This window comes from Gracilinanus agilis, chromosome 6, assembly GCF_016433145.1.
Source record: "Gracilinanus agilis isolate LMUSP501 chromosome 6, AgileGrace, whole genome shotgun sequence".
Taxonomy (NCBI): Eukaryota; Metazoa; Chordata; class Mammalia; order Didelphimorphia; family Didelphidae; genus Gracilinanus; species Gracilinanus agilis.
This window is the reverse complement of record NC_058135.1, coordinates 274,068,782-274,084,469: the sequence shown is the minus strand read 5'-3', so window position 1 is coordinate 274,084,469 and position 15,688 is coordinate 274,068,782. Positions and strand designations below refer to the sequence as shown.

The 15,688-nt window shown below is 34.8% G+C and overlaps 1 protein-coding gene across 1 annotated transcript; it reads left to right on the top strand.

Moving 5' to 3' along the window:
- Positions 1 to 685: 685 nt before the first annotated feature.
- Positions 686 to 1,615, top strand: LOC123252877 (olfactory receptor 4C12-like). Its single transcript, XM_044682109.1, has one exon. The coding sequence runs from the start codon at positions 686 to 688 to the stop codon at positions 1,613 to 1,615; it is 930 nt and encodes a 309-aa protein (XP_044538044.1).
- The last annotated feature ends 14,073 nt before the right edge of the window (positions 1,616 to 15,688 follow it).

Genomic DNA, 15,688 nt, shown 5'->3' with positions numbered 1-15,688 from the left:
CATATATGTCATAGATAAGTAACTTTGGAAGGTGGATGAAAGTGAGGAGAATGATTAAAATAAACATATTCTGAAATTCTTACAACACTGAGATTGTATGCTTTTGATATCTTGCCATATCTCTGGTTACAGGATATTGTATGTATCTGTGTGTATATGTGTGTGAAAGAGAGGCAGATAGAAAAGAGATGGAGACAGAGAGATAAGAGAGGAGAGAGAGACAGAAAGAGAGAGAGAGAATGACAGAATAACGTCATAAGTGAGAGCTTTTATTTTATATAGTTCTAATGTACTCTGACTTGTAAATTTAGTACATTATTGCCTCTGAAAAGAGAAACATAAGTGTCCCAAGGTCATATGTCTGCTGAATGTTTCTGGAAAAAAAATCTTATTCACAAGAGCTCAGCCAGAAAAAGGAAAAACCAGTATAAGAACAAGAGCTGATGACAAGGATCATAGATACTCTTAGATTAGATCTCTTTGAACCAGGGTGTAGTGACTCATTCATTGAAAGAATGAAAGCAACTTCACCTTCCTTTCTGTTTCTTTTACTATCTACAAAACTGGATTTACCTGAGAATATTTAAAAAGATATTTGCATATGAAATTCTATGTGTCTAATTATAATTATTCTTTTAAAGTGAATTAACTCTAACCAGTTTATTTCTCACATATATGTATATAGATGAGGAGTGTAAACAATGTGACTGAATTCATTCTCCTGGGCCTCACACAGAATCCAGAGATGCAGAAAATCATATTTGTGGTGTTTTTGCTCATCTACTTGGCAACACTGGGAGGCAACCTGCTCATTATCATCACTATTGCCTATAGTCAGGCTCTGGATTCCCCCATGTACTACTTTCTGTCCTACTTGTCTTTCCTAGATGGCTGTTGTTCATCTTCCTTGGCCCCCAAAATGATAATTGACTCACTCTTTGAGAAGAAAACAATCTCCTTCAATGGGTGCATGACCCAACTCTTTGCAGAACACTTTTTTGGTGGCACTGAGATCATCCTGCTCACAGTCATGGCTTATGACCGCTATGTGGCAATTTGCAAGCCTTTGCACTATACAATGATTATGAGCCAGAAGCTCTGTAGCCTTCTAGTGGGGGTAGCTTGGGCTGGGGGCTTTCTACATGCAACAATACAGCTTATCATCACAATCTGGCTCCCCTTCTGTGGCCCTAATGTTATAGATCACTTCATGTGTGACTTATTCCCTCTGCTCAATCTTGCTTGCATGGATACTCATACCCTGGGTCTGTTTGTTGCAGCCAATAGTGGGTTCATCTGCCTTTTAAACTTTCTCCTCTTGATAGCTTCCTATGTAGTCATATTGACTTCCCTGAAATCTCATAGTCAGGAGGGGAGGCTCAAAGCCCTCTCCACCTGTGTCTCCCATATCACAGTAGTCCTGTTATTCTTTATTCCTTGTATATTTGTATATCTCCGGCCAATGACTATCTTCCCCATTGATAAGGCTATCACAGTTTTTTATTCAATGATAACCCCCATGTTAAACCCCTTAATCTACACTTTGAGGAATAAAGAAGTAAAGGCTGCCATGAGGAATTTATGGAGTCAAAGAATTGCCTCATGTAAGAAATAATTTTCTATGAAGTGTTGTATGGGAAATAAGATGAGCACTACATTTTAAGAAAGCTCAAATACTGTTCCCTATAGCTACTCATTAGAGATCTGAAGGGACAAATGGGACATGATTTGTTTATTTTTTATCACTCTGACTAGTAGTTAGGATATGAATCCTCAGAAATCTTATGAGTTAACTTTATAAAATGAGTCATTTCAAGGATAGACTGGAGGCAGAACAACTATTACATGAATTTGTGCCTAATTAAATTTCATATCCAACAATTTCTGGCACCAAATTTCTTTATTAGAAAAGACTGATGTCAAATAGATACAGATTCTTTATCAAACAGAGGAAATAATAATATAAGTGAGTGATGCAGATAAAATATAAGCAGTTTGGATTATCATTTCCCTTTGGGAACTCTTTTTCAGTTTCTTTTTCTTCATGCCCTGTCCTTGGTGCTGAAAAGTGAGGTTTTTTTTCAGAATCCAAAAGCACAGAATCTGAGAGGTAGTAGGAATTCTAGACATCATCTAGTCCAGTCTTCTACCAGAGTAAAAATTGGGCTTTTCTTTTTTCACATAAATAAAATCTTTTCACTTATTCATTTTTTTAACCCTTGTACTTCGGTGTATTGTCTCATAGATGGAAGATTGGTAAGGGTAGGCAATGGGGGTCAAGTGACTTGCCCAGGGTCACACAGCTGGGAAGTGGCTGAGGCCGGGTTTGAACCTAGGACCTCCTGTCTCTAGGCCTGACTCTCACTCCACTGAGCTACCCAGCTGCCCCTTCACTTATTCATTTTTAAAGAACAATATATTATACATATTCTTTGAACATCATCTAGTAAAAATGTAAATCCTACATAATCTGAATAGGAAGTTTTCAAAGAAGATAGGAAAGATTCTGTCACCACAGTATGAAAACAATGATCAAATTGATTTATAGGAAAAATAGTAAACCCAAAGTTTGTCTATAGTTGAGTTTAATCATTTGCAAGAAATCTAAATCAAAATGTCCAACTGTTAGGTTGATGTGATATTTGTTTTTGCTTAGAATTCTGATGTCAGTGGTATGGGGAACTTACAGAAATGAAAAATGCTATACCAATAGAGATTTGCACCATTCTCTGAAACTTATAGTTCTAGAGAATTGTATAGGGACATTGAGACATTAAGTGAATTGTCCACAATCAGATCATATTTGTATGTCAGAGGCAGGACATGAACTCAGGTATTCTCAACTCAAGGTCCGTTCTCTCCCTATTCATTAGGAGATTTTGTCTATACTACAAGCATCCAGGACAATCCGTAGGGACATATGAGAAAGAATGTTATCCATATCTAGAGAAAGAACTGTAGAAATAGAAATGCAGTAGAAAAATATGTGACTGATCACATGATTTAATGAATATAAAATTGGGGATTTTGACTTTAAATGATCATTTTATTGTAAATATGAATAATATGGACATAGGTTTGGAACAATGATACATGTATAACCCAGTGGAATTGCTTATCAGCTGTGGGAGGGAGAAGGAAAGAGGGGAGGGAAAGAGTGTGAATCATGTAACCATGGGAAAATATTTAAATAAATAAATTAATTTTTCTAATTAATATAATTTAATTTTAAAAGTTGTGGGAATCCAAAGGCAATAGACAAATTCTAAACATGAGAGGACTGAAACTTATTAGCAGTGAATTCCTGAGAAAAAGAAGCAACTAAAAGAACGTCATAAGAGTAAGTGAACTGATCATGTAGCAGGAATAATGGATACATTGTCGATAAGTTTAATACACATTCGGTATTTGTACAATGTCAAAGCATCAAGATCCAGATTTATTAAAATGAAGTCCAACATTAGATTTCAAAATACCTTTTTAAACAGGTAGAAAATTACATCATGTCTATACAAATAGAGGCAGATAAAGGATGCAGTGGATAGAGCATAGAGCCTGGAGTTAGGAAATCCTGAATTCAAAACTAGCTTCAGACACTTATTAGCTCTGTTTCACAGACAATTTGCTTAAAGTTCTTTCCAATTCAGTTTCCTCAGTTGTAAAATGAAGATTATTATAATACATAATTGCCAGGGTTTTGTAAATATTAAGTGAGATAAACTATGCAAAATACTTAATACAATAGCTGGGCTCATACAAAAAACTTAATAAATGATTATTTTTTCCCTTCCCTACACACAATTGGTTTTTTCCCTAATCATAAGTATTTTTTATTTTATCCTAAAACATTTTGGCTGTGGTTATAAGCTTCCCCAACACTCCTATAGAAATCCATTGCCTGAAAAAAAGTAAGAACTCTTGATTTACAGTCTTGATTGGAGAAAAGCAAATTAAAACAACCTTGAAGCATTAATTCACACCTATCAGAATAGTCTGAGAAAAGAGAAAAAAATGATAAATTTTGGAAAGGATGTAGGAAAATTGGGAGTCTAATGAGCTGTTAGTGAAGTTGTGAACTAATCCAACCATTTTGGAAAGCAATTTGGAACTATGCCCGAAAGGTTCTAAAATTTGTATATCCTTTGACCCACCAAGGTCACTACTAGTTCTAAATAAATAAAGGGAAGTGACCTATTTGTATAAAATATTTTATGCAGCTCTTTTTCTGATGGCAAAGAATTTGATATGAAAGAGTTGTCCATCAATTGGAGAATGGCTCAAAAAGTTGTAGTATATGATTGTAATTGAATTCTATTGTGCTATAAGAAATGATAAACAGGATGATTCTGGAAATACCTGAAAAGATTTACATGAAGTGATACAAAGTGAAGTGAGCAAAACCAGAACATTGTGCACAGTAACAGAATTATTTTTATGAGAAAATATGAAGGACCTAGTTATTCTCAGCCATAGAGTGATCTAAGACAATTCCAGAGACAATGAAAAATGTTATCTGCCTTCAGAGAGATAATAGATTAAATTTGAATTCTGACCCAAACATGTTATATTTCACATCCTTTCTTCTTCTTTGTTCCTTTTTTATATATAATTGGGGAAAACAATCTAATTTTACAATCTTTTTATCTAACATTCAGTCTTCTTTCCGTTCCTCTGGAGTAAAACTCCGTATCTCATTCCCATGCCTTTGCACATGTTCCCTTTGACTAAAATGTATTTCCACAATAAATTTGTCATTTAAGATTCTATTTCTTTAAAATGCTACTCAAATAACACCTCCAGGGAAGCATTTTATAAATGTTGTGTATTTCCCCCCTCTTGTATCTCCTATTCTTATCACCTACAATACATGCACACATTTAACTACATACACACAAAATGTGTACATTCTTTTCATATACTTATATATGCTCATTTATATCCCCATTGTTTCTCCTAATCGATATGAATTTCTTTAGACTAAGGACTGGTTCTTTTTTGTCTTTGGATTATTTGTAACTAGCAAAGTACCTGATACTCAATAAGTGTTTAATAAATAATTAATCTTTGATTGATTGATTGGTTTGGCATGAGTTGAGATTCAGTGTGTAATTCTCAGAGTAGCATTTGGCTTGCCACCCCAGTTTTCAATACTCTTAGTATTACTATTCCTTAGAATAAAGCTGTTACCCCCTCATAAAGTTTTTAGTTTTCATGACCATTTTCAAAAATCTTGAGAAAAATTTATCTATATCCTTGGAAAGATGCCAGCTCTAGGAAGAGGGACAAGATAAGCTGAAGAAGGAATGAACAAACAGGGTGTTTCAAATATAACTCTACTGTCCCAGGCTAAAAATTGCATGACAGTCATGGATTTTTTGATTATGGGGGTCTTTAGGGATATGCATTATTGAAAATCACATGCTCAAGATTTGAAATATCACACAGCCCCTCCCTTTCCTCAGGAAAGGACAGAGGAAAGGAAAAGAATCTTGCATCAATATTATTACAAAAGTCTGTGCTTACACATAGAGAGTGGACATTTTTGCCCCAAGAAAGCACCTTTTGTGGGCAGAATCCCTTTTCCTTCCCTTCCTCTCCGCCTTCATCCCCTTTTCCCCATTCCTCACTTCCTACTGTTTTTTTCTAAAGACACAACCTCCAGCATCTTATTAAACTCTCTTATATGCTCATTAGAGTGAGCAAACTCCCCCCCCCCCAAAGTCCACTCCACACCATTTTGAGTACATTTTCCCAATATAGCTAATGTAGAGAAAAATCTTTTCATTTTCCTTTCTTTTTCTACAGTCTTAGTTTATATTATACTTTGTTACTCCTGGCCCTATTCTTAAAGTGCCATATTTTGTATCTATCATGTCCCCTAATTTTGCAACTATGCTCTAGACCAGTGATAGAAAAACTTTTAGAGATAGAGTGCCAGGCCCCTCCCTCCCAGCCACTAGAAGATGTGCCGAGCTCTCCCCCCCACAAGCCACCAAGAGTTGTGCCCACCCCACAAAGAGACCACATGCTGTACCATGCCTCCCTCACCGAGTGCCGGTCATATCCTGCTTCCCCCTCATCCTACAAAGGGGAGAGAGAAAGCTCTCCAATTGGACTGCTGAGCAGAGGGGTGGGTGAAGTGAGGAATGTCTTCTGTGAGTTGTCAAATCAATTTCTGGAGATCCCAAGTTTGCCCCTTGTCCTTTAGGAAATTGCTTTGGGGGAAAGCACCTGACTGACTCAACTGATCTGCCTGACACCATCACTGAACTGAACAATAGACTTTGAGGTACAAAATGATCTCAGGTTAGATGAGATTAGTAGTCAATCAAGCCTTAGGTATCCTTTCTTTTTTGTTTTAAAAGTTTATCTACATTAACCAGGTAGTCCAGCCCCTGGCTGGAAACATTTTTTTGTAGCTAGTGAAAAGCATCAGCCTCTTCCTGTCAGTCAATCCCTGGGCTCCTCCTTTCCTTGTATGTAGTATAGAGCTAGTCAATCATTCTTCCCTGCCCTTTGTTCCCCCAAAATGTATATGAGACCCGCAAATTCTGTTCCTCTTCAGAGGATCATATTTGGTGGTGCATTCTTTCAGAGATAATGTTTCCAGAATTCAAAAGCCCTTGGCTCTGTGTGGATTTTAAGCCCTTGACTCTGTCTGGTGGCTGAATATTAAGAACTTGCTTCTAACCTGATTAAAGATTTGTTTTTTCTGACCATCTTAATGGTTCTGTGTTTTTCCTAGTTAGCAGAGTATAGAGAGGGACAGGGGAGTGTTCCACTGCCCTTCAGCTCTGCTGCCTGTGAGTGACCCACTTTACCCTCTGTGAGCTCCCATTGGGCTGCTGGGCAGAGGGAAGGATGATGTGAAAAAATGTCTTCAGGGACATGAAGAGGGGGAAGGGAGCAGCTCTCCCCAAGTTTCTTTGCCTTTCTAGTAATGAACTCTGGGGGTTGGCAGAGGTGAGGAGGGTTATCAGTGCCCACAGAAAGGGCTCTGTGTACCATCTTTGGCAGTCATGCCATAGATTCACCATTACTGTTGTAGATTTATTTTTATAAACTCTTACCATCTGTCTTAAATCAATATTAAGTATCAGTTGCAAGGCAGAAGAGTGGTAAAGGCTAGTCAATAGGGATTAAGTGATTTGCCCAGGATCACACAATTCGGAAGTGACTGAGACCAGCTTGGAATACATGACCTGACTTTCTATCCATTGAGCTACCTAAATCCTCCCTAAATTGGTCTCTAAAAAAAAAAGAAACCCTGGAAATTGCTACCAAAAATGATCACTGGTGTTATTTATGCACATAAACATATTCACATGTTTGCATATTTTTATTGAGTAGTTCTCAGTCACATCTGACTCTTTGTGAGTCATTTTTTTTGTTTTATTTTTTGGCAAAAATATCAGAGAAGTTTACCATTTCCTTCTCTAGCTCATTACATGGATGAGGAAAAAAGGCAAACGGGGTTAAGTGACTTGCTCAGGGTCACACAACTAATAAGTGTCTGAGGCTGGATTTTAATTCAAGAAGATGAGTTTTACTAAGTCAGGAGCTCTAACAACTGTGTGAACCTAGATGCCCTACAGATGCATGTATACATACATACATACATATATATGAAAATTATCATCAGCTTTTTTGCAGCCAAAATGACTACTATAATTAATCTTAATTGAATTGAAATTAAGTGATGCTTTCTTGAAAATTTTGTGGTCATTATATACACTGTTTTCCTGACTTTACTTTTCTTTGCACAAGTTCAGGTAATATTTTCTATTTTTAAAAAAATTCTTTATGCATTAATTCTCAACACTGATTGCCACCTAATCTTAGCCAGAGTTCAGCCACTAATCTTGATTAGGGTGGCCCACAGCCCAACACAATTCCTCATTGGATACCTTCATCTGCTCATCCCATCCACCTGTCTGAAAAAAAAGAAGTTTGTAGAAGTTAAATCAATTTTACTGCTACTTTGGCAGATCCTTCTACCAGGACCAATTAGAAATCCTCAGAGATGCTAAGAGGTCAGTTCTTTGAATGAAGCCAGCATAAAAGAAAGCTTTCTTTGCCTTCAGAGTGAGAATAGTTCAGAAGACAATTCTGAAAGGTTTCAGAAGCACATTTTAGGAGCTAATGTCAGAGGGAAGGAGCCTCACTAATGACATCACTTAACATTGAACTCAATTCTGTTTCTGGTGACAAACCAGAATGAAAGAGGAAAGAAATTGTGTATTGGGAACAAAAACAAATCCTCAAGTCTTGACATAGCAATTTTGAAAAATTAGTTCTGGAAAGAAATTTGCCTCAAGTAGAACTGTCTTATCCAGGTAATTTTTCACTGTACTTGTAGTCCTGATTCATTTCTTCCTCTTCTCTTAAAATGATGATCCTTTTTTTTTTTTTCTGAGCATTTATGTTATGTTTGATCTTTGACTTGTGACTTTTGAATTTAGATCCTGTCAGTGATTTTTTTCAATAAGTCCTGGAAAAGTCTACCTCCAAAGAGTAGATGCCCTAAAATATAAGAGTTACAAGGAGAGTGGGGAACTGAATCCTGAAGGCCTAGATTGAAATTTTATCTCCAATATTAATTAGTATGGTAATATTGGGTAGATTTCACCCATTATAGGATTGCTTCTTTGTGTATAAAATCATCTCATACTTCATAACTGTCACTTAAATCTGTAGTATTCTCATAGAGACATGGATTTAATATGTTTAACTTCTTATAAGGCATTCAATTTTTATTCATTTACTACATTAAAATTTTGTGATAGCATCTGTGGCCATAGCTGCATACATCCTGATTTAAACAAAAAAATATTATTTCCATCTTTAAAACAGCACAACCACCTATGATTCATAGCATGCAGTAACAGGGCATAAATACTAGAATATCTATAATCTGTCAGTGAATACCCTATGACCAGTCCACTGCAATCTCCATAGTATTAAAGTATCTCATAATAGTAGGAAATTCTTATTTTTAGATATTTATAAAGAAAATTCTTCATAATAATCTTGTCAAATGAGTGGAATAAATATTATTATCCCCACTCTACAGATAATGAAACTAAGTCTTGGGTGTTTTTCAAGAGTCCCACATTTAATCAGTGTCTGAAGTGAATTTGAACCTGTGTCTTCTGATTCCAAGTTTAACCCTTAATCCTCTCTGATATTTGTCAAGTAATGATAAACACTCATGACCTTACTAGAAAATATGGTGATCAGGATATTATTTTTTAAATCTTCATCTCTTTCATTTAAAAACTATTAAAGATGGAAAGCCATTCTTTACTGTAAGAAACTTTGGTTACTGCTATTGATGGTAGTTAATCTTCAGTTGAGTTTAGCACACCTATTAGTGTGTAACCTTTAGAGAATCACCTAAATCTCTTAATCTTTTTTTAAATTAAAAAATGATGAAAATGGATACTGGCACAGTGAGAATGTTATTGAATTTGGAGCTGGAGAGTCCAGGTTTCAAAAATCATCAGATTATAACATTTACTATTGTGATATATTTGATAAGTAATTTTCCTTTTTGTGACTGGAACTACCTCATTTATAAAATGAGGAAACATTAAATGCCCTCTAAATTTCTTTATAGCACTAAATGAATATTTCTATGAGTAAGTCATCTTCACTTGTCTCTCAGTCCCTTGATCATAAAGTCCTATATCTCTACTAAAATCTCAGAGTCTTGAAGGTATATTTCAACATTTATTTTCAAGAATAAATTTTTAAAAATTTGCATCTTACATATATAATGGGTTTTCAATCCATAATATGCTTTATAAATATCATATCATTTCATCCTCATGATTAACTTATTATTATGCTTTTAATAGTTAAGTATAGGTGTAGGCATTGATATATAGATATAATTGTATATTTTAATAATTTTTAATTATTAGTTTGGATCTTCAGTGATTCCAATGGTATAAGGTACACTTAGAGAAGAATCTCACAATCTGTTCTTCCACTTGTAGATTTAGAGAGTTATATGGAAAGCTAAGAGGTAAAATCACTTGTCATGGTCTCATTCCCAATCTACAGAAGGATTAAAGTCAGTTTTTCCTTATTTCGAGGTCAGCTTCTTATCACTTTGGAATAATGCCTTGCTAGTGACGTTTTATTGATGTCTGTGTGTTTTTTTTAACATTTATTAATTTTTTTTTAACATTTATTAATGTGTGTTGTTTTTAAGAAAGTTGAAGTACCTGTTATGGGCGGTATGGTGCTTCTGGATTGGTTCTGATAAAGAGATGACCCAAGGTCCTCAGATGGTTTAAGGACCTAAGCTGAAAAAGGATGGGAAGCCTAAATGAATACCAACTTTGAGAAAGTGAACACTAGTTTCCAAACTGATTGCATCTCAGCCAAACACCAGTTTCCACCTACAGTGCTCAGAACTAAATAATCCAGTGAGAAACTATGAATAGAGTCACACAGCTTCTCTGTCTGATTGTTCTGGGCTTGAGTTGATAGACATATATTAGGGTTGATTAGATAAATGTTAATGATAAATGGATAACAAGGTTGACTGTGGTTTAGCTAAAATATTCTCTTTCCCCTTAGATGCCAGAATATTAAACTGATCTTTAGGATAAAATCAGCCTTTGCCTAAATGAGTTTTAAGAATTTAACTAAAATAAACTCAGGGGAAGGATCAAGGTTGAGGAATGAGGTGTTGGGAATCTATTTTAGAATATAGATGATAGAGATAATCAGGTTGTGTTAGTTGACTGGTGAGGTGCCTCTCCTCTCTGGCCCTAGTCAGGTCGGGCACCTTGTCCTTGACCAGATGGACTGAGGCTTGATGATATTCTTCTTAATAATCAGGTAATTGGTATATATCTCACAGCTCTATTCAGTAGTTAATAATATGGTAATCAATTAAGCAGGATACAAGTAACTCAAGAAGGTTGTTTAGCCTACCCACCCAGCCACCCCTGAGAGACTGTTTGCTTCAGCTCATGCCTTTTTATAGTGTTGGCATCAACTGTCTTTTGTCTCTTGTATCATGGCATCTGGGTAAAGTTCCAAATTCCAAACTATTGGTTGTCACTCAATTTGCTCTCCATTTTCTTATCAGAAAATGATGTTGCATAGTACATATTCAGAATGACAGATAATAAGGTATATGTTGGAATTCATATCTCTCTCCAAACCAAATCTACAAAGCAAGAGGAATGAGCTCATATTCAAGTATAAATTTGGGGAAATTGAAAGGATATAAAAATCTCAGTGTAGTTATGAATTCTTGAGAGAAATCATCAAAATTTAGGAGTGTGGCTGTACGACTAAACCAACAATAGTGGTTTAGGGATTTTTTAAACATTTCTTTAAGAGATTATTAGGGTAGCTGATTGTAAATGACAATGAACTACTCACAAAATCTAAGAGTTTTCAAGGATTTTACAGATCATTTAGTCTAACCAATAACTGAACAAAAGACTCTTCAAAAATCTACCACAAAATTATTTAAATAGTTATTAAAGATCCCATTGAAAAGATAGACCCCCTACCCCCTTATACTTGACTGGATTTTAGTGATAGTGATAGGTTTAAGATAATCAGAATTGTGATTCTAAAACAATTAGTATAATTCCATCATAATCTTAATTACAATCAGGAGAATTCATGATTTTATAAGGACTTCTAACTAAAGCATAAAACTGCTTCTAAGCAGGTTTCCTTTCCCTCCCTAAGTTTGCATTTCCCTTTAGCCTAAGATACTGACCATCTGATTCTCATGTCCAGGTATGGTGGAAATATCTACACCCTTCCCTTTTTGGAAATAACCATAAGTAACATCCTTCCCCCTCCAGATCAGATGAGTCTTAGGTAAAGGTCATCATTATTTTCTAAATAAGGGCATTGCCTGGTGATTTCACTTTAGACTAATATGGGCTTTCCTAAATGAACTAATCAATAAGCTTTGTTGTTTGGTAACTGTATCCTAAGAAGTTCTATATGATGTCTTGTGATATAAGTCCAAACCTTGTATGGAGATATGTCATGCACCTTGTATGGAAATATTCATTTTATTACTGTACTAGTATATAAGCCAGATCTGTGCTTCTTTGAATTGTTTCTTGCTGGGGTCTAACTATGTAATATGTGCAAGAGATCATTTTTTTGGAAGATATGGCCCTCTTCCAATAAAATCTAACTTTCTACCTTGACTTGGAGACTTTTGACTTATTTGACTTTATCTAAATTCCCTATATCAGTGCAGTGGATTTATTTTTCCTGATGAAAGGGAAACTTCCCCAGGTAGGCCATTCTACTTTTATGTAGTTCAAAATGTTGACTATTGTGCCTTACCACCAAGCTAAACATATTTTAATGAAACTTCAGCCTATTATTTCTCATTCTTTATTTTTTGTCCAACATAATATTTGTTCCTCTTTCTATATTAAAACATTTAAACATCTGAAGAAATCAAACTTTCTCTTCACCTACCCTGAAGTCTCTTCTTATTCATGTTGAACACACCAGTATCTTTAACTACTTTCCATATACTAGTATCTGAATGACTTTTATAATCCAGTCATGTTTTCCTGGGCCTTGGACACTTTATAGATCCACTACGTTCTTTCTAAAATGCGATTCCCAGAACCAAAGAAAATGAATCATATATCATCTTGCTATGACTGAGTATAGCTGTAGAGTCATTTCTATCATTCTGCACACTAGTTTTCTTTTAATGCAGTCTATCACCATTCAGTCAAGCAATCAACAAGCATTTATTAAGAGCTTCTTCTCTTATTTACCAGCAATATGCTTGTTGCTGGTAATATTATGAAAAAATATTATATTGACTTTCTTGAAGAACATTATTTTAAGGGAGACTATATGTACATTCATACATGTATGCATGTATACACACATACTCATTCATACACTTATGTATAGTCATATAAAAATACACTCTAAAGTCAGCTATGTGGTAGAATGGAGAGAGTGCTGGGCTTGCAGTAAGGAAGATACAGCTTCCTGAATTCAATTCTGAATGCGGATGTTTACTAGACTTTTGACCCCTGGCATGGCACTAAGTCATTTTTGCCTCAGTTTCCTTATTTCTCAAATAAGCTGGTGAAAGAAATGGCATACAATTCCACTGTCTTCTAAAAGAAAGCCTCAAATAATGTCACAAAGTGGACAGGACTGAAAAGCAAAAGAACAGAAACAGCATATGAACTATATATTCTTAAACACATTTACTTACATGCATCTATATATACTCACATGGAAGTATATATATGTGCTCATAAGTTCACTTATATAAACACATGCATATACATCCAAACATATAATATACATACAATATAATACATGTTAATGCAGTACACATATAGGTATGTATTATTGTCATATACTCATACATATTTATAAGGATGGGTGAATGTCTGTGTGTAAACATATAAAGATATACATCATTCTTATAATGCATAAATGTATATTATTTATGTAGTGCTTTAAGTTTGCAAAATGGTTTTATATATGTTATTTCATTTGATATAACTACTCTGTGTGGCAGTTGTTGTTATTATCCCAGCTTTACAAACATAAAAATTAAGGAGGAAAGAAATTAAGTGATTTACTTAAGGTAACAAGCTAATAAGTGTCTTTTATAGGATTTGAATTCAGGTCTTAATGACTCCAAGTTCAGAATTCAAGTTGTAATTGCCTTGGATAAGTCATTTTAAATTAATTTAAAGAATTGGTGGTTGGTTTGTTCATTTTGAAGAGTGGGTTGAGGATCTAGCAGCTTCAGAGATCAGGAAGTATAACAATTTTCCTCAAAAAGTCACCTTTTGACACATACTGAGCTTGCAGTAAATTAAATCTAAACTGTTATCTTGACTAATTGTGTTTATGTATATTATCAATTTTATGTTCATTTCCTCCCTGTTTCTCACACTTCTCTCATGTTCCAGGATGTGAAGTTTTCTTGATTCCTGAATCCCACTAATTTCCCAGGCATTCAACTATGTGTTCATGGGCCTAAGCAAAGTTCAGTTGATCAGATCAATGAATTTTGGGGACAAAATAGTTGAAATGCCTTATGCTACACACAACTCAGAAATGACAAGTAGTAAAGTTGTGCCTCCACAACCATTGCTCTTAACAAAAGGATTTGTAAGCAGAGAGACTATCTCTTAGAAGAATTGAGGTCAGAAGATCCAAGCTGCAAATGAATTTAGATGTTGTCTAGTATAGCTCTCTTTTTTCTAGAAGAGGAAGTTAAGACCCAGAAAGGTTAACTAACTTGCTTGAGATCAGATGAATAATAAATAAGAATTCTAGAATTTCCTTGTTTAATCCAATGTTCTTTCTATTTCATTAGGCTGCCTCTGAAACTCTCTGCTTAGCCATTGATGGCACAACTAAAACCAGTGGATGAAGGATAAAAGATGCATATATTGATTCAAATTTTTAAAAAAGATTGCTAATATGTAGGACTCTTTAAAAATTAATCCTCACATTAAATGAGTTTGTCATCAACAGACATTTTTATTTAGAGATGTAATAATAATGTGAAAAATATATATTAAAGAAAAAACATGGTGTCTTAGACTTAGGTTACACAATAAATTCCACAAGTACAAGGTGGAGAAGATTCAGCTAGATAATGTGAAAATACTTATCAGTTTTAATGAACTTCAGCTTTAATATACATTAGTTAGATGATATAGCATTAAAGAAATTGGATGAAATATTAGCCCCAATTTAGAGACATATAGCATCTAGAATTAGAAGGTATTAGGCTTGTCACACTATGAGCCAGCAGTGACATTTCTGGAGAACTGTCATTAATTGTGGGGAATATATTAGAAAGATTAGCGAAAAATGTGGAAGAATTCAGCAAAGATCAAGAGACAAATATCTTGGAGCTAATAAGGCCTGGGCCAAGTCATGAGGATGTTTGACCCAGTAAAAAGAATAATGGAGACTTGATTAGTGTTTTCCAATATTTAAAGTGATATCTTATTGAAAAGATTTTAAACATGGCACCAGGAAAAAAGTGTTCGATGCTTCTTGCTGTACTCAAAATTGACTTGAAAATAATTTCCTCATTGGAATTCCTAGACTTTAGACAGGCTCTGAGTTCATTTTACACATTTCTAATTCTATGACCTAATTACAATATATGTTGATTGATTCATGTAGAGTGTGGATGTGTGCTTTATAATAGGATTGGAATAATTTATGTAAGTGGCAGAGTACATACCCTCAAAATTTAATGTATACCTATCTTTGACAAGAACAGGAAAATACATGCCTTATGCTCATGTTCTTGCTAGATGTTTCTGCCAGGTGTTACTAAAATGTTGTTTACTGGAGGAACTTATAGATATAGTTTCTGTCCATGACTCAAGAAAATGAATGAGATGTCTAGGAGCAAGGGCTGAAGATAAGGATTATGGAGGCAGATGTATGGATTAGACTCAGTATCATTTTTGTTCAGAAAGCCACTAATGAGAAGCAGGAATGAGTCTTTTATCTTTTCACTTATCTCTTTTATTTCTCAATATTTAAAATGATGTTCCCCCTGGGAAGATATGAAATACGTAGTTTATTAAATTTAAAAGCACTACCAATCATTGCTATTGTCATTTCATGTAAATATACTTGAACATATGTATTTTTTTACTCCTGTGTATAG

Coding starts and splice junctions, on each gene's coding strand:
- LOC123252877 (XM_044682109.1), top strand. CDS start 686: ATGAGGAGTGTAAACAATGTGACTGAATTCATTCTCCTGGGCCTCACA.